Source organism: Cervus canadensis, chromosome 6, assembly GCF_019320065.1.
Source record: "Cervus canadensis isolate Bull #8, Minnesota chromosome 6, ASM1932006v1, whole genome shotgun sequence".
In the NCBI taxonomy this organism is placed as follows: Eukaryota; Metazoa; Chordata; class Mammalia; order Artiodactyla; family Cervidae; genus Cervus; species Cervus canadensis.
This window is the reverse complement of record NC_057391.1, coordinates 25,619,311-25,645,399: the sequence shown is the minus strand read 5'-3', so window position 1 is coordinate 25,645,399 and position 26,089 is coordinate 25,619,311. Positions and strand designations below refer to the sequence as shown.

At 51.6% G+C, this 26,089-nt stretch overlaps 4 protein-coding genes across 5 annotated transcripts in view; 1 reads left to right on the top strand and 3 right to left on the bottom strand.

Moving 5' to 3' along the window:
• SLC12A6 (solute carrier family 12 member 6) overlaps positions 1 to 1,847 on the bottom strand; it is an 88,039-nt gene extending 86,192 nt beyond the window's left edge. For both annotated transcript variants that reach the window (XM_043471371.1, XM_043471372.1), the window contains exon 1: positions 190 to 1,847. In XM_043471371.1, coding sequence (XP_043327306.1) covers positions 190 to 460 — 271 coding nt within the window. In that variant the 5' untranslated portion in view covers positions 461 to 1,847. The remainder of the gene's footprint in view (positions 1 to 189) is intronic.
• A 2,823-nt stretch (positions 1,848 to 4,670) lies between these two features.
• NOP10 (NOP10 ribonucleoprotein) lies at positions 4,671 to 5,789 on the bottom strand. The gene is made up of 2 exons (XM_043471370.1): positions 5,653 to 5,789; positions 4,671 to 5,055 (listed from the first exon to the last, which is right to left on the bottom strand). Exons 1-2 carry the CDS (start codon positions 5,704 to 5,706, stop codon positions 4,915 to 4,917), a joined length of 195 nt encoding a protein of 64 aa, XP_043327305.1. The 5' UTR covers positions 5,707 to 5,789; the 3' UTR covers positions 4,671 to 4,914.
• Positions 5,790 to 5,933: 144 nt separating this feature from the next.
• On the top strand, positions 5,934 to 17,765 carry NUTM1 (NUT midline carcinoma family member 1). Its single transcript, XM_043472912.1, has 8 exons — positions 5,934 to 6,329; positions 7,453 to 7,548; positions 9,169 to 9,877; positions 12,648 to 12,776; positions 13,898 to 14,037; positions 14,514 to 14,797; positions 15,040 to 15,156; positions 15,504 to 17,765. Exons 2-8 carry the CDS (start codon positions 7,533 to 7,535, stop codon positions 17,517 to 17,519), a joined length of 3,411 nt encoding a protein of 1,136 aa, XP_043328847.1. The 5' UTR covers positions 5,934 to 6,329; positions 7,453 to 7,532; the 3' UTR covers positions 17,520 to 17,765.
• A 908-nt stretch (positions 17,766 to 18,673) lies between these two features.
• On the bottom strand, positions 18,674 to 25,889 carry LPCAT4 (lysophosphatidylcholine acyltransferase 4). Its single transcript, XM_043471369.1, has 14 exons — positions 25,637 to 25,889; positions 24,258 to 24,400; positions 23,702 to 23,922; positions 23,331 to 23,443; positions 23,155 to 23,215; positions 22,812 to 22,870; positions 22,585 to 22,619; positions 22,003 to 22,057; positions 21,791 to 21,873; positions 21,370 to 21,495; positions 20,884 to 21,016; positions 19,624 to 19,722; positions 19,166 to 19,343; positions 18,674 to 18,962 (listed from the first exon to the last, which is right to left on the bottom strand). Exons 1-14 carry the CDS (start codon positions 25,748 to 25,750, stop codon positions 18,808 to 18,810), a joined length of 1,575 nt encoding a protein of 524 aa, XP_043327304.1. The 5' UTR covers positions 25,751 to 25,889; the 3' UTR covers positions 18,674 to 18,807.
• Positions 25,890 to 26,089: the final 200 nt, after the last annotated feature.

Here is a 26,089-nt window from a genome sequence, read left to right as displayed (position 1 = left end):
CACATCAAGTTACTACTGCAGAGATTCTCTATGCAAACCATTATCCTAAAGGGTTCCTAAACATCTCAAAAACAGGTTCCTTGGTTCCTAATGATGATTCTATAACGGAAACGTGATCTCTCCGTATATTTTCTCCCTGGACAAACAGGTCAGTAATGGAAGTATTTTGTTATCTATGTTTCTACTCACCCTCAGTAACGTCCTGGGGGTTAGATGTCCGGTCACTGGCTGGATCCAGTGCAACCGTTCCCAGGGAAGTGGTGGCTCCAGACATCTCACTCATAGGCTCACTACGGCTGGTTTCGGGCACACTTTCCCGGGAGCTAAATCTTACTCGAGAACTGGATCGAGAGCTGAGGTCCGGACTGGTGTCTGACAAACCTGGAATGTCATCGATCTTTGTTGGTGTCACCATGAACCGAACTGAAGCCATCTTGCTGGTGGTTTCTGGAGGATGCATTTTTATTTTTCTCTTCCTTTATAAGGACAAGGAAAAAAGAAAAACCCTGCAAAACCCTTCCTCCTTTGCAAGCTACTTCTGATTGCAAAAATAGAAAAGATAACTAAAAACACGAAAAACCTTCAGTTACCTTGATTTACACACGAAAAGCCACTACATATAAGAATCCTTCTACTCAGGAATTCAAGCTGTCCTAAAAAGTGCACTACCAACAGTTGAAAAATATTAAAAAAAAAAAAAAAAGACAAAACGATGCCAATCTCGTGTAACTTCGTTCCTTCAGAATGAAGAGATACCTAGTTATCTCCTCTGGTCCAGGGATGTGGGCTCAGGGCCATGGTCGGAAAAGCAGGTGACGAAGCCTTTCTCGCCTCGACCCTAAGGTTTCGGCCGAGGTAGTTAGTCCTTTTTTTAATCTGTAAATGTCCCACGGTTAGTTGAGCAAAGTGCGCACAAGCCCACCCTTATCAGACGAATTTACAGCATGGATCAGATTGCGAAACGGTGTATACCCAGGCACCTGTTGTGTATCAGGTGAATACCCCACAGGTCTGGCTGGGAGGAGGTGTGTGTAGAGCCACCCGATGTTTCTGAGGCCGATAATCCACTTGGGTCTGGTGGCAGAGGTGCGCACGCATAACGGGAAAAATAATCGCACACTCCGGCCCGAGGAGAATGAGGAGAGAAGGGTGAGCAGAAGAGGCTGCAGGGGCAGAGCGGATTTCTGCCTTCAAGAGGCCTGCGGGGGTGGCCCGCCCGCTCTTCTGGCAGAAAGGTCCCTAGGATCCGGGAGGAGGCGGCTAGCTGACCGAGACTCCGCGGACTGCAGCTCAGGGTCGAGGCAAGTCGCTGCGAGTCAGTCCATCGAGCCCCCGACTGGCTCACTCGGTTTCTCCTGCGCGTGACAGGACGAGCCACCCCTTTGCCGAAGAAGCTCTCTCCCCTACCAGAGCCCCGGCGCAAGGTCAGCCCTCGCTCTTCTTCCTTCGGGTTCTCACTGAAGAGGAGGTGGCCTCAGGCTGGCCCTGGCTGAGCTGGAGAGAGCAGCGAGGATGTGAGTAGGAAGAGGTCGCAGGTGCGGGATCTCGGCGCCAGCTGATGAGGGTGCGCGCGCAGCTGTTGTTTATGAGCCGGTAACTGTTTCCGAGCCACGGCGCGCGAGGAGGGCTGGAGCTGCCGGGGAGGGCGCCCCCTCCCTGGCCAGGCGCCAGAGATGCAGTTACGTGACCTCGCCACCCCCGGCCCCCGGCCCCGCGGGCTGGGCCCGCGCCGCCGCAGCCCCGCCCTTTCCTCCCGGCTCGTTCCTCATTCGAGGTTAACGGTCCGAAGAGAAGCCTAGGGGAGCGGTCGGAGGGCGGCACCGTCCCCACGAGCGCCTGAGAGCCCCGCCCAGTCTCTGCAGCCCGCGAGGCGGCGGAGAGGGCTGCGCGCATGCGCTCGCTCGGGTCGCAGCAGGGGGTGGGCCCCCAGTATGGGAGGCCCGGAGCACGACGGGAATTGTAGTTGGGTGTGGGGGGCCTCAGCTGCGTTCCTTTGGGAAAACAAATGCTTTTCCTTCTAGGTCCTGCTGTCTTGCACTAACTCTAGAGGTGGAAGGATTTCAGGGAACAGTGGGTACTCCATACTCTCAGAACCGCAAAAACCATCGCTACTGAATAAGAGCATCCTGAAAATACCATTCATGATTTCTTTAAAAATCACAAACCTCACACCACCATATACCTCCAAAATATATGGTATATATTGGATATGACCCTCATTGCAGTTTTTATTAGTGGTACATCCCAAAGCATTGTATGCTCAAATTTATACATACTTTGTGCTACATTTTCTATTTCCTGTCTTTGGGGAACAAAATGGTTTTTACAGGTATACACCTATCAAATATTCGTATCGTACACCTTACACACATACAATTTTGTGTTTCACCTCAGACTGAAAGCTCCATTAATAAAACCATCTTTTAGACATGAAGATGACATTGAGATACTTTCTCTTGACTCCAGTGTTTTCTCTACTTCTGCCACCATTAATATTTTCCCTAGCATATTTAATGCATGAATAGAGGTGTTCAATAAATTTGACTCATCAATATTTTGTTTGCAAGTTATTTCCTAGAGCTCTGATCAAGACACTTTTCTTAACTTTAATTTTTCCTAACTTTATTTATTGACAAATTGTTGATTTACAATGTGCGATCTTTGCTATACAGCAGTGACTCAGTCATATACATATTTTTAAAAATTTTTTTCCGTTATGATTTATCACAGGATACTGAATATAGTTCCTTGTACTGTATGTAGGGCCTTGTTTATCAAAAGTTATTTAAATTCAACAACCTGGGGCCTGACTTTGCCTGGTCCTTGCTCAGCACAAGTAGAAATGCTTAACATCATCCTTAATAATAGATGAGAACAGTACTGAAGACCTGAGCCAAGAAATCTCCTTTTATCACATGACACAAAGTCCACAGTCTGGTGTAAAAGATACAGGTAACAAAATGTAAACTAAATTCCTATTTTAAAATGTAAATCTCCTCAAAGCTTGATTTTTTATAGAGTCTGTGATACTGATTCAGGCTGTTTTCTTGCAGAAGCAAGAAATTTAGCTCCCTGATCAGTTTTCTTCTCAGGCAGGCCTGCTGTTCAGTCTTACAGACATTCCCCTTATTAAAATAAAAAAAATTCCTAGATTTCTACATTGAATTTTGTTTCATACCACAGTGTATTTTCATTCACTTTAGACTAAAGAGCCTCCCATTTCTGAGAACATCTCAGATACCTAGGAGATCTCTTTAGGAAAAAATCTTCGGTATATACACACCAATTTGAATTTTCCTTCATCTACACAGTAGGTAGCATGGAAAATGCTAATCGTTTTTTGGGGGGTGGGGGTAGCTTATAAAGACAGAATCACAGTCTGCAATTTTCTTTAAAAAAAGATAGGATTTGTTTGTTTTTTTAGCCACACCATGCAGCAGCTTGCAGGATCTCCCACCCCAGGGGCAGCAGAAGCTGGCAGTCCTAACCACTCGACCGCCAAGAATTTCCCTGAGGTTGGTTCTTTAAACACTTCCTTAGCAGAACCTTTTCCCTAGTCATTTGCAGAATTTCTAGCATTTCTTCAAACATTAACCTCTAATAAGATAGAACAACTTTTTACAATCTCTTTAATGCTAAGAGCCTCAAGTGAAGAGGCTAAGAAACGAAAAACTGCTTGACAGAAAGTAAATATACCATTTCACCATTCTCATAAGTAATAGAACTGGAAACCATGTCTTTTATTAACTATGTATGACCCAAGTCTTCAGGTTTTTTTCTTTTCTCTGAAGAGTCAACTATTCTCAATTTTTCTGCTAGGACAGTCAGACATCAGCATCAGTGAGAAACATATTTACCCCTTTCCAGGGCCAGTCTTGATAAATCAAATTTGGGCTGATATATGTTACAGTGGCACTAGGCAAACATTCAATTCAGTGTCAAAGGCCACAAATAAGAAGTTCAGGAAGTACCTAATTGACTTGATAAGGAGAGGAAGAAGCAATCATATCTTGAATGCCTGTATATATTTTGCCTCATCATCCCCATGGTGTGAAGTAATTGGATTACAAATTTATGGTTGCCCCATGACAGAAGCTCAAGGCCTAAGAAATCTTCCAGGATTAAAAAAAAAATCCTCCAAGATATTTCCAGAGAGGCAGTCAAAATGCATAAAGGCATTCCTATTCACAATGGTTGGATGAATTAAGATCTATCACTGAACTCTATCAATTTTAGAGGTGGAAGAGTACTTAGAAATGATGAGAAAAACGGAACTAAACAGGTTGACTTTCTCAAAGTTATAAACAGAGGGGTGAATACTCATTTTCTGGCTTCCAATTAAATATCTTCCTCCTCCCATATAGCTGCTATTATTTTTCAGGCAACTCTTCCATTTTGAGTGAAATGTCATTTCAAGGGACAAAACATTACTTAACTGACAACACAGGTATTTCTTAGTGAATGCTGACGGTTGCACAAGTCTTGCTCAAGCCTTCTTCCCCTTCCCCAGCACCCCGCCCTGACTCACAGCACAGGACGACTGCTACGGCAGTCACCGAAGTTTCTCTTCCAAGTGGTCTTGTTGTACCCCGGGGGTACTCTTCCCTTTCGTCTCCCTTGTTTTTGTTTTTAAACCACTCCATTTCCCCCAGAACATACAAAACAACAGCTCTTTGAAATCATTTTAATAAACTGGCAGTGATTCACTGTACGAAAAGATTCAAATATCTCCCCTGGGACGGGGATGCTACCATGACTGCCTCAAAACAAGCATGATCAAAAGCAAAGATGAGACTGGATTCGAGAAGCAAGAGTCGGAGCAAGCTTCCAGGCTCACAGACGCAAGAGCCTGGCTGCAGATAGTCTCTTGGGGGCTGGCAGGCAGCAGAAGACACATGAAATGTTAAGACATCCTCAGAGGACGGGGCGCGGCTGCTGGGTCATGAGCACCTTGAAGCGTTTCTTAATGGTGATTCGGTGTCGAGAGTATTTGTCGTCTGGGGAGAATCGAGCAGGGTGGGCCGAGCACGTCTGTTGTCCCGTAGGATCAAGCTTCTGCTCGAGGAGGAAAGAAAGAACATAATCTCAGCATTAGAATGGTGGGGAAACCCAATCCCTAGCCTCAAAAGGGAGATGGAGGTTGGGATGGGGAGTTCAGTTCGGTCGCTCAGTCGTGTCGACTCTTTGCGACCCCATGAACCGCAGCACGCCAGGCCTCCTTGTCCATCACCAACTGCTACCAAACCCATGTCTACCCAATCACCAGTTGGTACCAAACCCATGTCCATTGAGTTGGTGATGCCATCTAACCATCTCATCCTCTGTCTTCCCTTTCTCCTCCTGCCTTCAATCTTTCCCAGCATCAGGGTATTTTCAAATAAGTCTGCTCTTCGTATCAGGTGACCAAAGTATTGGAGTTTCAGCTTCAACATCAGGGGGCCGCGCAAAAACAGTAAACATGAAAACAGTAGGCGCGACGGTAAGATCTAGAAGCCACGCATTTCTGCTTCCATTAATACCACGCGGCTTCTGGAGTTTCTAGTCCCGCCCCCCTCCCGCCCAAGCAGCTAGGCAACTCACGGGCTCCTCACGACCGCTCCTTCCAAGGACATGCATCGCTAAGCTCACATTCAGCCCGTTTACCCGTCTCACCTTCAGCGTGTAGACCCGCTCTCCTTGCTCGTTGAGGTAATACTGGAGAAACATGACCACACTAAAGCAGTACGTTCCAATTCTGTCCGCAGCTGCCCCTAACTGAAGGCCTCACGTGTTGGTCAATTTCCTTCCTGTACAGCCGGAAGTCTCGCTCTGAAAGCACGCCGGGAAATGTAGTCCAGTGTATTTAGACTTTTCTCCAGCCGGACAGAAGGAGGCGCACTAGCGCAGAACTTCACCAATTGCAACCCAGTTGCAATCTTGCAGGAGTTGTGAGACACGTGCAGTATACCCACTGTGTGCCTGGTACTGCTAAGGAGAGGGGGGTAGGGATGGACATAGATTAAACATAACTGAATAGTATCCTGTTTTTATCTCACGATGCACATCCATTTCAGAGGCAATGAGTTTCTAGTACCTGCAGAAATAAGGGCTCCAGGATCCAGAGCCCCTTTTACCTTAGGAAAGAAAGAAGATTTTCTTCCTTCCCCTATTGTACATCCGGTTCTCTCGCCCTGTTTCAAACATTGGCGGTAAACATGCACGATGGGTATTCCATATTCTGCACAGCGAAAAGAGCGTGAAGTTGTTTTACGAAACCGGTGAAGCATATTTTAGTGGTCGACCCAAGATTCAAACTCAGGTCTCTACCACAAATTCAACTTTCTGTAGTGGTGAGTAGCTAATAATAGCGTAATAAATGCGCCTCTTAGAGGTATGGCGAATTTTTTAAAGAACGTACAAAAGATTCTGGTTTAAAGAAATGAAAATTGGAGCCCGAATATCATTAACCGAGGTTATCATTGCGGTATGATTTATAATGGCGAAAACATTGCAAGATACGTTAGCTTTGTAACCAGAAAAACCTAAAAGTTGTTTTTTGGTTTTTTTTTTTTTAAGTATAGTTTGTGTTTGCTTGTAGTTGTATCATGTATCTCAGCGAGGATTCAGAATAAATCTGGTTTCCTCTGGCATAAAGAGCTCAACTTGGTTCTAGAAGGAGTGGAGGGGAACTTGCTGTGTAGTCCATTTTAAATCGTTTGACTTTTGAACGGTCCTGATGTACTACCCATTTTAAAAATTAAAATTATTTAACAAAATTTAAAACCACAAAAATAATTTAACAAACAAACAAAAAAGACTTTTGGGTCTTGGAATTTTACTCTGAGTGGCAGTTTTTGATTAAGTGGGAAGCTTTTCAGCCCAGGGTAAGGCTGAGCCTTCTGTGGACTGCAGAGGTGATGGTAATAGTCTATTTGGGAACTGCAAAACAGCTTTCTAAGGAAATGTTATGCATACAGCAAATCAGCACCCTTGATATTGTGAGACAACCCTAATTTGAAATATTCTGTTCCCTTGACCCTTAAATATACAGACTATGTGCTCTGATTTTGGTTTAGAAAATACAGCAAACATTGAATTGTCAAGAGTTTGCCACAGTCTGCTGTTAATAGGAAGTCAGGTACAAAACTGGGTGGAATTGAAAGGCACACAAAACTAGATATATTGGTGAAGACGTGTATAGGGAACCAAGATGTAAAACTATGTGGTTGGGAATCTGAGAAATAATTTGCAAGTTGTCCTGAAGAGATACACAATTGTGTCGCCATACTCTGGTTTGGAGGGAATTCCTGGTTACTGCCTACATACCAGAGTCCTTTGTGGAATATCTCCCTAACCTCACCCCATTTCCCCCACCCCTCCCCCTACTGTAGAATACCTTGAGTTCTAGATTCTAGTTCTGTTTTGATTTGATCTTTACCCTCCCTTCCTTGGATCCCTGTGTTTCTACTGGAGGTTACCCTCTGGGTCCTGGACCTGCCTGTCTCATTCTGGAGGCTTCCAGACAGCCACAGTTAGTGCCCAAACCTGAGACGATGTCTTCAGATGGAGGTGAGTCTGCCAGTAGGGGAGGGTCCCCTGCCACCAGCTCCCTCCTTGGAGATTCAAAACTTGACACTTTACCTGGGGGGGAGCTCTCAGGGCTGACCTAGAGGGATGTGAGAACGCCAGACACCACGAGAGGCGTCACACTGGGGGAGGAGATGGTGCTGTTAATATTAGGGGCTGGGGAAAGGAAGGGGGCCTCCTGGGTGGCAGATCAGAGCACCTCTGAGGAAAGTGCTGAGTAGAGAGAAGGGATGGTAGTTAGCAATTTGCTTCTCTGGAAGAGGGATACCTTCAACATGTGTTTGTGTGGCAGGGGCAGGGATGTGTGCGGTCCGAGGGACACAGGGGGTTTCCAGGGGAAGACCCAAGTTCTGGTGTCTTCTTCAGGCAATTGGAGGCTGCTCTAGAATTTTGCCCTGAGAGAACTGATCTGGGGCCGCTCTCAATCTTACTGGGTGTAGGGACTGGAAGCCTTGTCTGGAAAACTGTTCAGTGGGGCCATCTGTTGCCAAGTCCGTCGAGAACTGTCCTCCGGGAAGCTAGATGAGGAGGTGCAGTCAGTGCCTCTGCGCAGAGCCTCCTGGCTCCTTCCAGCCCCAGCGAGGGCTTCTCTTTTAGTGTGGGGAGCAGTTTTCCTTGCTTTCCCAGGGTCAGGGGAGGTGGGTCACTCCAGCAGGGATGAGGACTGGGGCTTCCCTGAGACGCTCTGACTTTCTGCCTTTTGTGGAACTCAGGCCTCAGACCCACTTCACTGTGTTCCGTTCTTCAGGGAGTCTTCCCGGTCCTCTGCTCTATGCCTGAGGTGAAGAGTCTGCTGATCTTCCCTGTCTCCTTCAATGGTCAGGAAGCAGCAGAAGCTGAACGTTGTTAATTTGCCAGCAGAATAATCTATCTAAGAGGGGGAGGAGAGCAACCTGAAATTAGGCAGACGATCTATTATTATTGAAAGTCCTAGGAGACACACGTCCTGATTAAGTACACGTTTTAATATATTTATCCTTGGTCTCTTTGACTAGAGTCCACATAGCCCCTGAACTGTGTCTCAGACTTCACGGTCAGTGCCTTTCAAAAGTGGACCCTAAATTTTTGACATTAGGAGTTTCAAGCAGAAGGATCACAGATAACATTTTAGTATGTCCAGCATCTACTTAAAGCTCTGGAAACCTCCCTCCCCACATGGCCCTCCCTTTACCCATTTCCTGGCTCTTATCTCTAGTCATTCCCGGCTGTTTAGAAACAAAATTTCTGGGAACAAAAGCTCTAACCCACACATCCCCTCCTGGGAAGAGTGCTTCTGTGAGTGGTGGCAGGGACCAGAGAGAAGCTGGGAGCAGGGTCCAGGTGGCTTGACCGTGTTTGGAATGTACTTGTATGCTGGGTGGCATGTGTTATGGAGTATGAGCTCGTGGGTCCAAGGTCACTGCAGCTTCCCTAGTGCAGTCATTCTCAACAGGAATAAGGGACATCAGAAACACTTGGGGGACATTTGCAAATATACACGTTCCCACTCACTCACTTGCTGAGAATCAGTGCTCTGCTTCTTCAGGGACTAGAGAAGAACTCAGATGACCTAGCTCTTGGTCTCTTTTTCTGCTACTCTGTCCCCTCTTTTTGTCTCTACAGCATCTCCGCTGCCAGGATCGGACATGACCGTGGATCCTGGCACCGCCCTGTCTCCTTTCACTGCACTTCCCTTCCCCCAACCTGCTCCTGGCCCACCAGACCCACCACCGTGGGAGCCGCCCTCGCAGGCCCCCGTGCCTTCAGCATTCTCTCCAGGCAGCCCTCTGGTGCTCTCTGCTTTCCCCAGCCCGTTGCTGGTGACCGGGGATGGGGGCCCTGGCCCCAGTGGAGCCGGAGCTGGCAAAGTCATTGTCAAGGTCAAGACAGAAGCGGGGTCAGCTGAGCCCTCTCAGACTCAGAACTTTATCCTAACTCAGACCGCCCTCAGTTGGATTGCCTCTGCTGCTCCCTGCGGGGGTCCTGAGAGTCCTGCTACCGGGCTCCTGACAGCCTCTAATGTGAAGACCCTTCTGCCCACTAAGGCTGTGGGGCTGAACCAGGAGGGTGTCCCATGCCTTCCTGCTCAGGCTCCACCACCAGCTGCCCAACTGGCCCCCATCGTATCCCCAGAAAAGGCTTGGCCAGGGCCACAAGGGACAACCGGGGAAGGAGGTCCTACGGGCACCCGACCCAAGCCCTCGCTGGGTGACCTCTCCTGTGCCTCCAAGGGTGTTTATGAGAACTTCCGGCGCTGGCAGCGCTACAAAGCCTTGGCACGAAGGCACTTATCCCAGAGTCCTGATGCAGAGGCCCTTTCCTGCTTTCTTATGTAAGTGGGGAGATCGAAGATTCATTATCCTAGAGGCTTTTAAATGAGGAGGGTTTGGGGATGGACAAAGCGGTTAGGCTATTTAGGGATACTTGAGGGCAGGTCGTGAGGATGGTGAAGATGCTATGAGAATTAAAATAACAATGCAACAAACCTCTTTACCCATGTGCCGGAGGATAATAAGCCTCAGGTGCCTTCTTTCAAGTGATCTTCACAGCCCTACACGTTCAGGCAGGCATTTTTCTGGTCATCCTCATTTATGGATGAGAAGGCTAAAGCTCAGAGCGGTGATCGGAACCCAGGTCTCTGATAAGGAGTGCCAGGGCCCTCTTGTGCTATTTCACTACCTATTTTTTTAAATTATCATTTATTTTGGCCCGTGCTGGGTCCTCGTTGCTGCGAGAGCTATTCTCTAGCTGGGGTGAGTGGAGGCCACTATTCAGTTGTGGTGCTCAGGCCTCTCACTGCTGTGGCTCTTGTTGCAGAGCACGGGCTCTAGAGCGGGCTGGCCTCATTATTTGCGGCTCCTGGGCTCTTGAGCAGAGCTCAATAGTTGTGGCCATCAGGGCTTAGTTGACTCGAGGCATGTGGGATCTTCCCAGATCAGGGATCGAACCGTGTCTGCTGCATTGGCAGGCAGATCCTTTACCTCTGAGCTACCAGGGAAGCCCTTAATTATCTTTTGACATGGAGTTGAACTGTCCAAATCGACTCGGATGAGGAGCGCTGGGAGGGGAGGATGGTGTGGTGCCAGGCCAAGGAGCTCATGGGCCACCCTATCTACTGTCCTGTTTTATTTTGCTTCAGGGTTTGGGGCCATGCCTAGCAGCTTGTGGGAATCTTAGATCCCCATCCAGGGATCGAACCAGGGCCCACAGCAATGAAAGTGCCAAGTCCTAGCCACGGGATGACCAGGGAATTCCACATTCCCTGTTTTATTAGGAGAAGTCAAGTTGAAATAGGGAAGTGGCAGAGCTCACTTGGGCTCCCCTGGGGGCTCAGATAGTAAAGAATCCACCTCCAAAGCAGGAGACCTGGGTTCGATCCCTGGGTCGGGAAGATCCCCTGCAGGAGGAAATGGCAACCCACTCCAGTATTCTTGCCTGGAGAATTCCATGGACAGAGGAGCCTGGCAGGCTGCAGTCCGTGGGGTCAAAAAGTCACACACGACTGAGAGACTAATACTTGGTCTAGAGCTCACTGATTGGTCAAGGGCTGGGCCCCACCACTTACTAGGTGTGTTATCCTGGGTCCTGGCATTAGTTTCTTTGCTCTCAGCTTTCTCATCTAGAAAGGGGATGGTCACTTACCTCACAGAGTTGCTGAGATCAAAGGAGTTACTGTGTGTGAAATGCTTAGCAGAGTGCCTAGCACAGAGGATGCCTCATCAAATGGCAGCTGTTATTGTTGTTGTTATTGTTATTATAAAAAGGCAATCTAGAAGAGAAAAAGAACTCACAAAAGGCCAGAATGTGCGGAGTGGATGCTTGGCCTGGGAGCCCAGGGTCACGGGCTGTTAATGTTTATAAAGCAAAGTCATTAACTATCTGGGGAATTTTCTCTTCTTCCCACTAAGAACTCTGCCTTCCTCAATTGCACTGCACTCTCAACATTTCATGTAAACCATCATATAACAATATGCCGCCTCTCGCACTTAACCTTTGGGCTTCTCAAGTGGCACTAGTGGTAAAGAACCCGCCTGCTAATGCAGGAGATCTAAGAGACGAGGGTTCTATCTGGGAAGATCCTCTGGAGAAGGGAATGGCAATCCCCCGCAGTATTATTTCCTGGAGAATCCCATGGACAGAGGAGCATGGTAGGCTACAGTCTGTGGGGTTGCAAAGAGTTGGACGTGACTGAAATGACTTAACACATACATCTCTTACTGGATTTGAAAAAAAAAAAGAACATCATGTTCCTCCAGTGGCTGAACCCCTAAGGGAATCTCCCTTTCCTTCCTGACTCTGGAGTGAATTATTCAAAAGGATATCCCAAAGTCCTTGGTGTAGATCACTCTCCGCTTTCTCCAGACAGCTCTGGGTGTCTTAGAGCCTGGGAATCTGAATTTCTAACTCCTGGCCTATTTCTGTTCCCTATGTTCAGGGGCTCTGGGCAGGGTCTCTGGACCAGACCCTCTGCTACAGTCACCTGGGAGGCTGATAAAATGCTCAGTCCGGTGATTCTGGGGGTGCTGGGATCCATGTTTATAACAAGCTTCCCCAGGTGATTCTAGGCACAATAATGATTGAGGATTCACAGGAAGTCAGAAAGGCAAAAATAAATCGCAAAGAGCTCAAAGAGTATTGATACTTGATTGTGAGGGGTATCCTGGAGGCAAAAAAACACTTAAAAAGCAACAAGTAAAAACACCCCACAGCCTTTAATTAGATTCATTTGAGTTAGTGAGTGCCTTTTTTTTTTTTTAATGTAAGAGCCTTTGGGCAGGGTTCCGCTTACTTTACAATGAATAACCTGAGTGCTTTCTTCCTTGTGTTTGGTTGAAGATAGTACTGTGAGAATTCAAGGTAGTTGATTTTAGAAGAGGGGGAGAAGAACTGTCTGATTTTCTGTGAGGACTGTAAATTTCAGTGGGAAGAAAGACCAGTGTGGTAAACGGCTGGCTGGAGGTTGGGGGTCTGGAGTCTAATCTGCAGTGGGATGTGACAGGGACCCGGAGATGCCTGCTCTGATGAGGGGCAGAGGGTGGGGGTCAGGGCAGGTGGGTGGCGAGTACACTTGCAGACTGTGACTGACCCGATGGGGGTTTTAGCCCAGTGCTTCGTTCCCTGGCCCGGCTGAAGCCCACGATGACCCTGGAGGAGGCACTGCCAAGGGCTGTGCAGGAGTGGGAACGTACTAGCAACTTCGACCGGATGATCTTTTATGAGATGGCAGAAAAGTGAGTCCCAGCAACCCTCATCCTCTCTGGGGGTGGGGGTGGGGGTGGGGGTGGGGGTTCTGCGTGGCTGAGGGCAGGTAAGAGAGGCTTGGGTCTGGGCTGTGGGTGGTTACTGTAAGGGATGCTGGAGGAGGGGTATAGACGAGCAGAGGGTCTCCTGAATCCTCGCTGCTTCTCCCACCATCTTGACTCTTGGGACTTTTCCATTCTGTCTCCTTTTGGAAGCTTACCCTTCTCCAGATCTTGAGTTACATAGGGGCTTTGATATTGAAGCTCTTAGGATGGGATTGGATCCCAATTGGTGTAAAAATCCCATGCTGAAGGGAACCTAGTGATGAAGAGGTTTAAGGCCTACTAGGCAGGTTCTTTCCGCCTCACTGACCAGGTAGCACCTTGGGGTCACCACTCCTATGGAAACAGTGGCACAGGAATCATTTAGCCCATTGCCTCAGGGAAGGGCTTTTTCTGAAGGAGGTTTGTCCGGGGAAGGTACTGGATGTCCAGGGTGGTCTTCTGGCTCATATCCCCCATTCCTCCATGATAATCTCCTTGGTTAAAAAAGTAACTCAGGAAAATGAACCCTATCCTCCAAGCTTGGCTATCATTTTCTCCCTGGAATCTTCTAGACTCAACTTCCTAGATTGACCCTTCTGGGACCCCAGTCCCAGCCTCAGGCCTCCTGGGTCGCAACACTGCCTCCTAGTGGGAACTTCCTTGAATTGCAGCTCAGGCTCTGCTTCAGGAATGCAGCCATTCTTTTTGGTGGTAGGCGTGTGAGCAGATGAGGCCGTGAGGAGGGGATCTTGCCAAGTGCGGCACAGGCCTGACTGAACGCAACAAGCCTTATTAATCTGTATACCCTCGATGTTGAGTGGGATAGGGTATGAAAAAGCCATGATTCTGTCCTGTAAAGCTTACAAACTCTAGATTCTTTTCTTTTTATTAAGATTAGTTTCTTAATAAGCTTTCTAAGTGACAACTTCAGGGAGAGGGGCTATGTGGTGACCTTGTGAGGGTTTTCCAGAACTGTTATTCATTCGGCCATCTGTGAGCAGATCCCCTGGGTTTTTAATGAATCATGGTCTTCTCAGCACTGCCTGGGCCTTCTGCACCCCCTGCAGGTTCATGGAGTTTGAGGCTGAGGAGGAGATGCAGATTCAGAACACACAACTGATGAGTGGGCCCCAGAGCCTGCCTCCGGCAGCCCCTCTGAAACTTGATCCTTCAGGACCACCTGCCCCTGAGGTTTGCCAGCAGCCAGGTAAGACCACCCAATGCCAACAGGAGCCTGTGGGCCAGGAGCTCAGAGAGAGTCACACAGAAGCCAGTCACTTCCATCCAGGGGGTGGCATGTGATGTTCCAAACAGGAGAGGCATAAATTCCCTTTGTCCCAAACTAGATGTTGATCTTGGCCAAGTAAACCAATGGCTCTCTCACTGAGACTGTAATTGAGGCACATAATGCCTCATCTGCCTAACAAATGAGGGCTGGACCAGGGGGCTTTTTGGGATTTCAGGGGTTCTGAGAGTCCTCCTCCAGATTCTCAGACCCTCCAGCTCCTAAGTGTTCTCCCCTGGCTGGTACTGTTGTCAGGTCGGCCAAATCCAGTCTGGAACCATCTCAGTGTACCCAGGTCACCGCCCTTACAAGTGGGGAGTGGGGGTGGGAGGGGGTGGGAGGCAGGAGCTGAGGTCTCAGCACTGCTTCCCATTTCTGCTTCCCGCCTCGCCCCTCAGTGTACATTCCCAAGAAGGCGGCCTCCAAAGCACGGGCTCCCCGCCGGCGGCAGCGCAAAAGCCAGAGGCCTCCGGCCCCTGAGGCCCCCAAGGAGATACCACCAGAAGCGGTGAAAGAGTACGCGGACATCATGGAAGGGCTGGTGGGGAGCCACTTGGCCCCTGAGGAGTCAGATGGGAGACAGGAAGAACAAGAAGAGCAGCAGGAGGAAGGGATATATCCAGATGCCAGTCTTCTGAGCTATATCGATAAGCTGTGTTCTCAGGAGGTCTTTGTCTCCAAGGTGGGCTAGCCCAAGAGGTGTGGTTTCTAGCAGGTCCTAGGGTGGGAACTCCAGGGAAGATCTAGGGTTTTGCCCGAGGCCTTTGGGAACTAGACTGTCTTTGGTGCTGAGGAAAGTGTGTAGCTGGTGGTTTCCAACCCCCCAGGTAGAGGGTGGTGAGTGAGTGGGGAGGTGCATGACTGCCTCTTGGTTCATGTTACCTTCTCTCAATGACTCCCATCACTTTCACTTCTGTTCCCCAGGTGGAAGCGGTCATTCACCCTCAGTTTTTGGCAGATGTGCTGTCCCCAGAACAACAGAGGGATCCCTTGGCCTTAATTGAGGAGCTGGAACAAGAAGAAGGACTCAGTCTTGCCCAGGTAAACCTGGGAGGTAGAGAATATCAGAATGAAAAACTTACGTGGCTTTGCCTAACCTTACACTGTCTTGGATGATGTGGCTTCTGGAGAGGGACAGCTTTAGCATCCAGCTTTGAGTGTAGAACAAGCAGACGAGGGACCATGGAAAAGGGGAATTTAGGGCTCAAAGCATGGCAGGAATAAGACCCAATAAGGTGGAGAAAAAGAGCGGTGGTACCTGGCTTTGATGCCATCACTTAAGCCACTTGTTTGTATCCCGTCCTGCCTAAATACCATCTTCTCCCATCCAGCCTGCTCCCCCTTCTCACAACCACATATAGAACAGTATTTGTCCATTCTTCTTCCAGCTGGTCCAGAAGCGACTCCTGGCCTTGGAAGAGGAGGAGGATGCCGAGGCACCTCCAAGTTGCAGTGCAGCCCAGTCAGATTCAAGTCCGTCTATTTCTGATGAGGATGAAGATGGGGGTGGGCGGCTTCGGCCCTCACCTGGGCCTCGGGGGGCTGGGGGCTCCCTCCGTCTTGGAAAGGCTGCTTCTCTCGGAGAGCAGGCAAGAGAAGTGTCTGGTGGTCAGGAGCAGGCCCTACGTGGCCTGAGGGTGATGGGCAGGGATGGGAACACCTTGCCATCCCCCAGCGGCTGGGGCCTGCAGCTAGAACTTGCAGCTCCACAGGGGACTCAAGGGCCCCCGAGTATAGAGAGGAGAGGGTCTGGGGAGGTTACAAACCAGATATCCCCACCACAGGATGACCTCCTGGGAGGTGCTGGGTCCCCTGGGCGCTTCCTGGGCACTGACAGGACTTCCGAGACTCTCCCCCTACGCTGGCAGGAAGGCACCGAGCTAGAGCTCGTTCCCTGTTTGGATGTTGGACTTGCAGGGCTGGCTCCTCTGCAAGGACAGGGGTTAGAAAAGCAGACCCTGGGGCTGCAGCCAAGACAAGAGGTAGAGGGTATTGGAGTGGCTCCTCAGAGCATGGAGCCATCGGTATTGTCCCAGAAAGGCTCTTCAGAGGCCACGTGGGGAGATGACAGTGGTCTCCCCACAGTTCAGAGTTATGATCAGAACCCTTCACCTAGAACAGCTGGGAATAGGGACGAGGCCGGGGTTTCTCTCAGCCCGAGGCTATGGCTCAGCAGTGAGATGGATGCTGCAGGCTTGGAGTTGCCCTTACAGATCGAGGAGGTCATAGAGAACCTCCATGAGGAGGAATGTGTAACTGAGCCTCAGGGGGATGGCCAGGCATTGGGCTCTAGAAGCAGAATTTCCCTGGGCCCCAGAGAAGCCCTGGCACCTGGGGATGTGGGAAGCAGTGCAGTTCCCTGTGGAGACACGGATGCCACAGTTGCCCTAGAAGAGAGAAACTATTGTGGCCTGTCGGAACCTCAGAAGGCCAACAGCCCAGCCTCGAGGCCTAGAAACGACATGGCACAGAGCCCTGGGACTCTGCAGGATCCTGGTGATCTGTGGCCTGAAGATTGCCCCCCTTTGCTAGAAAGCAGAATTGGGGCCTCTACACTGGGGGCTTCTAAAGAAACTCTCCTGCCTGCAAGTCAAGGCAGTATCCTTTTCCTGGGGACCCAGGACACCTCCTCCTTTCCTGAGGCCAGCCCAGAGGCAGGGAGCAGTCGCAATTCCATTTCTCCTCTGTTGGAAACCACGTATGTCAACCTACTAGACATCAGGGATGCCTGTGGCCTCCAGCTGGGGGTCAGCGAGGATATTTGCCCCCTAAGCTTTAATTCTTATGACCCCCAAGGAGAAGGCAGGGAGAATACTGATTTATCTGAGCCTAAAGACCTTGCTCCCTCACCAGGGGATCAAGAATCTTCTGGCCATGGGAACCCCAAATCAATACCTCCTCACCAGGGCCTTAGAAGCACTTCCCCCAGCTGGGGAACCAGGGATGCCTTAGTTGTGAGAGAAGCCTCTCCTGTTATTGAAGCACGCAGTTCAGCAGATGGGGCCAAAGCGGAGGAGGAAGAGGGGGAGGAAGACAAGGAGCTGTCCAACTTTGCCTACCTCTTAGCCTCTAAACTTAGCCTCTCACCGAAGGGGCTTCCCCTCAGTTCTCGCCCTGCTTCAGGCTTGCTCGCCTCAGGGCATCCTCAGGGGACCCAGAGAGCATCGCACTCCCTCGCTCCTAAGGCAACAGGCCTCGGCCAGCCTCCTGCTGCCAAGTCTGGGAAGCGAGCCCTAGTTGGAGGACCAGTCCCTGTTGAAAAGAGGCCTTTACGGGGAGATGAACCAGGGGCGCCTGGGGAGAAACCAGTGGCTCTGGGAGTGATTTGCACCTCCCAGCCTCGTAAAAGAAAGCGCGATGGTTTCTCCAAGAGCAGGAGGAAGAAACGACGTCGCAGCCAGTAGGGGGCAGCCAGACCATCCTGTCCCACCTGCCAATCCCTGTGGGTGGGGGCCCCCCCGGAGGAGACTATCTCTCCCTGGCAGCCTGTGAACAGACACCAGACCTTGCTCTCAGCCCTATGTTGTTTTGTTGTTCTGTGCCTGGGGCAAAGGGGTGTCACACTGGCTAGGTTGGAGGTGGTCCCCTGGGTGAGAGGTTGGGGGAAGCACCTTTGGAAGTTGTATGAGAAAAAAAAATAAAGCTTTTGTTGTTGGCAAATGCTCTCCGTGTGCCCTCACTTCTTTGCTGCTAGTTGGGGTGAGATGCTGAAAAGGAGAAAGGAGGTGGGGGTGGCCTCAGATTTGATGGATCCAGATGGCTTTCCAGTCTCCAACCTTACTGAGGTATCCTGATGAACCTGGGGCTGAGGGTCCTGTAATTACTTTATTCCTCCCTCATCAGAAGCCTGGACCTGGTGTTGGGGAGGGCTTCTCTGGACATCCTGCCATGATCTGTCTCCCTTAGAAGTCCCTAGGTGGAAAATTGCTACTTTTTAACCTGTCAGATTTCTGGGATAGATCACTATTTCCTTAACCTAACTTATTTTCAAAATGGTGCCTAGACATACCACTTTCTATAGGAGGGGCCTATTCTTGTTCCTTGAAAAGCAGCTGGACAGAAGGGACTTCTATGTCTCCAATTCATCGTATGGCAGAAACTGGAGTGGCCGCTCTGAGCTGCAGGTAGGAGGGCTGGGTCCTGATACAGCTCTCTGCCCCGACCACAGGGGGCATCAACCTTAGTATGATTATTAAATATGAAATGGCGTTCAGCTATTCTTTAATCTCTAATGAGGACAGAACAAGAGGGAACAGGCTGAAAAGAGGTTCAGGAGGAGGCCTGTTACAGGCTGTGACAACAGGAGGGAAGATACCAGATCTGCATAATCCATCCTCCCCCAAGTGAGGACTAATCGGCTGTGGCCAAGAGATCTGACCTTGGGAACTTTCAGGGTCTTCCCAGGGCGGCCTGCAAACACTACTTCCTTTCCTCCCCAGCTAATGATACCATCAATGTGACTGAGCTTCATTTTTTTTTAAATAGATATAGATATATATTTATATATAAAATAGTTTCTTACAAAATAAAACCAAACAAACGAAAAATGAAAACCAACTTAAAAAAAAAAAATCAACGACAATAATGGAAAGTCAAGCAGGACAGAGGTGGGCTTGAGGCCCAGGGGTGGCCCCTGGCGCTGCCCTGAGTCTGTGGGCGGGTGCGAGCTGGCGGGGCGGGGGGTCGAGGCGCTCAGTCGCCCTTCTGCTTGGGGGCTTGCACAGTCCCGTTGGCCAGAGCGGTGGTGCTGCCTGGGGAGGAGGCGGGTGGTGTCTGGGAGGGGCGCAGGTAGGTGCTGAAGAGCTTCCCGTGGAGCGGGTCGTGGAGGGAGAAGTCCTGGAACTCACCTGGAGGGGAAAGGAAAGACCTGAGGAGAAGAGGAAGAGGTCCCCGGCTCTCCTCACTGTCTCAAAGCCAAAGTACTGTCCCCTACCTCCCTGGCTGTATTCTGGCCTCGCCCTGAGGATGTCCTGATCCCCCCAAGCCGGCCACCGGCCCTGTGCTGCTGACACCCCGACCGCCCGCACGGGGCCTGCAGGGGATGACTCACAGAGGGAGAGGCCCTGGCGGGCCCCCGCCTGGCACAGCTCGGCATGCAGGGTCCTGGCAGCGGGGCGCGGCGAGCCGAGCAGCAGGTGCAGGATGGTGCTGAAGCCGTCTTTGTAGAGCAGGCGGCCGGGCCCCTTGGCCTGCTCCTCAGCCTGCTCCTCCGGCTCCTCGGCAAAGAGCTGGGAGGAAAAGGGAGGCAGGTCAAGCTCTTTCCTTGGGACATTGCCCTGCATGTCTGTCTGACAGGCTCCTCCTTTTTTGGAATTATAATGGTCATAGCTGCTTCCTTCTACCTGTTCCCAGTGAGGCCCCAGCAGAGACACTGGGACTCTGCAGTTCAGACAGTTTGGCACTGGGGTGGACACCAAGCCCCTACTAGCCAGAAGCTCCTGGGAACAGCTCACCGTGGGTGGGGTGAGCACAGCCACTCCAGGGCCGACCCCCACAACTTCCTGATACCTCAAAGGCCAGGCGAGTCAGCTCCTCCAGGCTCCTGCCCCCACTCAGAGCTGCCAATGCAAGGGCCACGTCTCGGAAGTCCACCAAACCATCGGCATCCTGGGGAGTGGGAGAGAAACTAAGGCAATGTAGGGACCAACCCCGTACCCACCCTCCTGCTCTGGATCTCGGCTCCTCGCTCTTCTCAGCAGGCAGGGGGGTGACCCCTGTCCTGGGTCTGCTTCCCCTGGAACAGTGGGCCCCAAACTCTCCAGGATTCCTGACAGTTCTCTCGGGTCACGGGTTCGCTCATATTATACCTCTTCAAGTCACCTGGTGACAACGCTCTCCTATGAAGGGATCTCCTGGGAATGATGGAATCCCTCACGTATGTTTCAGTTACCATCATTTCTGATATACAATCAGGGCATTTCAGACCCCAAGCTGGAAAAACTGGTTCTCTTCTGACTCTGGCCTATGTGGGAGAACTGGTCCAGCAAACTAATAAAAGGGGGCCACTGGCAAAATTTCTTACTAAGAAAAAAAAAAACACCTGAGGATGCCTGCTGTGCTGTATCTAGGGGGGACCAGGGCACCTGGGTTTTGGCTCTGCTCAGCTACAGGCTATGACAGGAAGCTCCTTTCAGGGACAGTCTGCCCCAGTCTGAGGAATCAGCACGTCTGGGTCATTCTCTGTCCCTTCAGAGGATGCTGAGAAGCATGGTCTGCATCTTAGATCACAAAGAACTCCTTAGGACCATTGGGGGTTGTTCATAAACACTGCGAATCATCTGAGGTTAATATAATTCAACAGGACAACCTGGCTAAGTCCCAGGAAATATATGGCTCATCAAGATTCTTGAGAAAGTTCAGGAATCCTCCAGAGAAGCTCTGAGACATTGAAAATAAATCTGCCCAAATATTACAGATACTTCTGGGTCTTAAACTGTCTAACCTGTCCAGTGTCATCTCCTCCATATGTCACCTTCCCCACCCACTGCTCACAAGGTCATGTGATCTCCTTGTGATCTCTCACAAGGTCATCTCCAGCATGCCTCAGAAATTTATGGATCTCACTGACCATTATTCATCTCCATCATTCTTTCCCACAATGACTAAAACACTGCTCCTCAATGTATAAGAAAATGCATCTCCCAGAGGACCTCAGAAGACGTCCGTCTACCAGCAGCTATTAGAGCATCCAGCCTCCGCTCCAGATTGGCCATCCACACAGCCCCTGGGATACTGTCTTTAAAATTTTGAGCAGCCCCGCCCCTTTACCTGCTGGAAGTAGCTAAAGGCACCAGCCACCGTCTGGGAGTCACAGAGCTGCAGCTGCTTGGCAAACTCTTCCTGACTGATCCTTCGACTCCGGCCTGGCTCTGTCCCAGCGTCTACACAGCCAGGGGACAGCCTACAAGGGAATTGCCGTCGAAGGTGCAGTGCTGACTCAGTTTTCTCCCGGAAACACCACCCACCAGCACCTTGGCCCCAGCCCCAAGAATCCTCCCAGCACAGGTACATCTGGTATTTTTCTGAGAGGTGCTCTGACTCACAGTCCCTGGAAAGCCATTCCTACCTTTGCCATTGGGGTTATTACGCATCTTTTTTTTTTCCTCCTTCCTTTTACTCCATTATCTTTCAAAACATTCTTCTCATCTTCCTACTTTTTTTTTTTTTTTTTAGGACTTTTCTTCCTCCTACCCATTTTCCCTTTTCTCTTCTCCTTTTCCTCTTTCCCATACCCTCATCTCCAAGGTCACTTACCCAGCCTTCCGAAGCACTTTGCCCAGTTCCCAGAGCTGTGGCTCCAAGGCCACCTTCAGCCGGCCCACCACAATCACGGGCAAGCTCTCTACAAACTCACACTCCGTGGCTGGAATGCCCAGGGCCCTAGAGGATGAAGAGGGATGGGATGCAGGGGGAATGAGTTAGAAGATACATCTGATTCTGTTCACACATCACATTCAGTTCATCACTGATTCTGGCCTGCTGACCAGGGAGAGGAGATCAGGCCCCTTTCACTCTCCCATCGCTCACACATCAGCTATCCAATAGCCCTTCCCCCCGACCGACTGCCTCCCCTGCTACAGTTTTGCTTTGAAACCTCACTCAGCGCTCCTCCCCACTCCTGTGGTTCCTCTGCCCTGTATATCTGCTTTTAGGAAACACCCTGTCGGACACTTACTGTGCCATAACCCTCTGGACATTGTTGGCATAGAGGGTGGGGTCCCTGCTCTCCTCCGGGCTGGGGCGGTATACAGGTAGGAACTGAAACACACACAGACACAGGCTTCTCATCAGGGCTTCAAAGTTAGGGGTGACCACTCCCACCCTCTTCCCCTGAAGATCCCCAGCTCAGCCGATGGCTGCTCTCCTACCCCACCCCGGGAGTCATACCTCCACATCCACGATGCTGCAGGGCTGAGAGGCTGTGAGCCAGAGGACTTTGAGTCTAAGAGAAAAGAGACCTCAGATGCTCACCAATCTCTAACTATGGGTACCCTCCAGCCCAAGGATGGGAGTGGCAAAGTTCTGCCCACTGATATAAAAATCAGCTACTAGCTGTAGTCAGCTGGATGAGTATGTAGCTGGGAGATAGAAGGGCCAGAAAGGTGGTAGGTGGGATAAGACAGCACTGCAGGGCCCTGCCAGAGAAAGAAGTATAGGTGAGGGGTTTGAGGAACCACGAGAAGGAGCAAGCCTGGTGCTGTGGATAACCGAGAGAGAAAAGGTTGCAAAGTGAGTCAAAAGGCACCATAACCACAGCAGGAATGATTAGCAGGGATAGCTGAGGGCACTTTCTGATGATATCTCAGGAGATCAGAACAAAACAAAGGGATATGGGCAGCCCCTTCTCTAGAGTTCTCTCAGTTCCAGGATGAACAAGGGCGATTCACCTCGTCTGGAGGGCAGAAGACGGGCCGTGAATTCTGGTGGTCCCCACTCCCCACCCTCACCCCCAGGAATACCACTACTCACACTCCAGGGCCCCTCCAAGCCCAGCTGGTAGTGTCCTGTGGGAGAAGCGGAGGTGAGAGGAGAAAAGCATTACTTTTCTTCCCTGAACTGACTAATCCTCCCCGAGCAGAGGCCCGCGCGCCGACCCAGCCCCACCTCCACACACATATCTCGTGGCAGCACCAGCAGTTTTCACTGACTCGCATTCAGGGTGGACTTGGGCCTCCCTCCCCGAGACGACGACTTACCAGACTGTTGGGGTAGCGGATGAGGACAGGCTGCACAGGCACCCCCGCGATGAAGGCTCCTAAATCCCATTTCCACCCCCACCCCCAAGGCAGAGGTTAGTGCATGGAGGCAGCTGGAGGGCATGGAGTACAGGGGTCTGGATCAGCTCCACAAGGAAATCTGGCTGTGCTCCATTTCATTTATAATTTCCTCTGACTCCTGGAGACTTTCCAGTGTCAGCTAGGAGGTTCTCTATCTCCCTCCCTCCCCCACCCCGCCACTTTTCCTGGGTTATTCCAGAGTCCCTCTCCATATATGGGGCTCCTTTCCTACAGCCCTCCCATCTACTGCTGCTTTATTCACCTGGTTTGAATTTCAGCAGAGCCTTCTTGTTGGAACAGGTACCCTCAGGAAAGAACAGTACCTGGTGGGGTGGGGATCAAGGGACCAGAATGAGGTGGGTGGAAGAGGAGAAGAGGCAAGAGAAGCCTCCTCAGGAGCACATAAAATATGAGGACGTCCTCCGACCTTTGACCCACCTGAGGCCACTTGCCTCCGGAGGTAGCCCGCCTTCGGACCTCTTCCACCACTCTGCGCCGAGAGGCTGGGTCATGCCTGGACACTAGGATGGCTTGGTTGAAGCGAAGAAGGGCTGGGGTAAAGACAGAAGACAAGGAGTCACTTGGTTCTTCCCCAGGGGCACTGATACCAGAGCTCCCTGCTCCCTTCTAAGAACAGAGCTCAGAATCTAATAGGCTGCTTCACAAATAGTATTAATTTGCATTTCATTTGCCAGCATCAGTCGATATTGCTTCTAACTTCCCCCTTCTCCACCTGGGACCAGTTCTCTCCAGAGTCTTTCTTTGCCCAGAGTAGCCATCTCTCCCCTTCACTCCTCTTAATCTCTCACCTCCAATGACGGGAACGGAAAGGTTCTCAGCTCGAGACACAACCTTGGGCAGGTCACAGGGCAGCAGAACAATGGGGTCAAAGAAAGTAGAGTGAGGGGCGGCAACCAGGACGGGCGCTTGAAGGCGAGAGGCCCGCTGGCCCCGAACTCGAATCCGGAGGAAACCCAGCAGGAAAAAGAGCAGGCGGCTGAGGCCCAGCACCCCATGGTGGCACACAGTCCTGCAGGGCAAAGCTGGGCATCAGTGGAGGCAGCTATCCTGACTTTCATTCATCCCCAAGCTCAGGCACCCAGGAAAGCAGGTGCCCTTCTTCTGCCCTCTATTACCTGGCCAAGAGGCTAAAGTCTCTCGTTAGTCGGGGACATATCCACGTGCCTTGTTTAGAGTTAAGGTCCTGGGTACCAGGGTCTGAGCTTGGCTGACTCATCTCACCTACCCAGGTTGGGTAGGAGAATTTCAGAACCCTCCCTCATCCTCTTCTCAAAGAGGGAGCAGAATGGATAGCAGGGAAGAGAAAGGAGAAATTGGGTCTCCGGGGGCTGATCCCTCACTTACTTCCTCCATCCGGTAATTGGCTCCTGAAGCTGCTCCTCAGTAAGACCAGCGACTTGCAGCCAGGCAAAGGGCCAGAGGAGAAAGAGGACAATAAAGGCCAGAAGCACTCGGATGGGGGCCAGAAGTGCCCCCAGGAGGCAGAACTGCAGAGGGTGGGAGAGAAGGGCCACTTCAGGGCTGTGAGATGCGCCTTAGAGGCTTCCCTCCCCCACAAGGATGGACCCAGGAGCAGAGGTCCATCACCCCACCCCTGTGGATCAGAAGACGAGTAGTGTGGGAACAGGAGATGGGACTGGAACCCAAGGTGGGAAGAAGATACCAATAAGGGGAAGAGGATAAAAGATTAATAGGATCAGGGGCCTCACTTTCATGTCTCTCAGTTGGCCCTACAAAATTAAAAGGCTGTTAAGAGGAGTCAAGAATAACCAGTGTCAAAGGGCCCAGCACTGTGTCTGGTGTAGAGTAGGCTAGAGACAGATCCTCCCCCCCCAACCCTCTTCCATAAATAGATCCCACGCCCAGCAGAAACCAGGTGCATAGTCCTTTTCACCGTGGGCCTGGGAGGTAGAGGCCGGAAAACAGAGAGAGGTCCACTTTTCAGATCGAGGCCAGTCTCTAGCCCTGCACAGCCGCACGCCCCCAGTTCTAGGAACTGGGGGGAGAAAGAGAGTTCGGCCTTACTCCACAAGGCAGGGGTTGCCAGGGTGACTGCAGGGGCTGCCCTGGGGAACGTGCAGGTAAACAAACCGAGCTCCAGGAGCCGACCTCGGGGGAGATGAAGGCAACGGAAACCTTGGACACTCCTCACACCATCCCGCAGCTCCCCCAGGCCCGCGCGGCCCTCCACTTCCTGTAGCCAACCCCCTTCTTCACTTCCCTCCCCGCCCCCACCAGGAGGTGCTGCAGTGCGCGTGGAGGAGAGGGTAGAGCCAAGTGGGGGTGCTGAAAGGGCAGGGGGTGCAGGTTCCTGGCCCAGCAACCTCTTCCAAGTCAGAGCCTCGGAGAAGCACTCAGCACGCCTCTGCCCCCACCCCCGCTCTTCGTAGCCTCCAACTCCCTTCTACCCATCTGCATCCGCAGGATGTAATCCGCAGTCTCCAGGGTGCTCCATCTCCCCCACCCCTGGGTCCCCTGCAGTCCTCCAGGCTCACCTAGTCCATTCTCACACACCTTCAGCTTGCCTATCGCCCAAGCCCGCGTCCTCTCCAGGGCTCCTTGACCACCCCCGCCGCCCCCACGTGCGCACCCCGGACTCCCCGCCCGGCTAGCCTCTCACCCACCTCCTTCCTGGATCTCCATCCCCATCTGCGTCAAGGCTCTAAAAGGCCTCCTTTTTCTATCCGCCCGAGTCCTCCGGGCGTCCCCCGCCCACACCTTACCTTAACCCTCTGGAGGCGGGAGAGATGTAACTCGTGCACGAAAGGGTTGGGGGGCGCTGGGGGTCCGGGGGTAGGGTCGAGGGGGGCCCAGTCCCCCGGACTTCCCTGGCTCATAGCGGCGGGAGAAGGTGGGAGGGCGGGCGCCCCGGCCCGGCCCCGGCCCAGCCCCGGGCCCCTCTTTGCAGAGCAGCGGCTGCGCCTGCAGCGGCGGTGGCGCTCTGGCCGCGGCCCCGCCTGGTGCGGGGCGCCGAGGGGCGGGGAGCAGGCGGCGCGGCCGGGCCCGCGTTGTCAGGGAGCCGGCCGAGGGGCGGGGCTTCCAGCGCCCGGGTGCCCCTGCTCCTCCGCGACCGCAGCCGCGTCCGCAGCCCCTCGGGCCATTGTTACGAGGCTGCGGGTTGCGGGAGCGCGATGTCCGCCTGCGGGTTGCCCCCTGGCCTGGCCATCTGGGAGTTC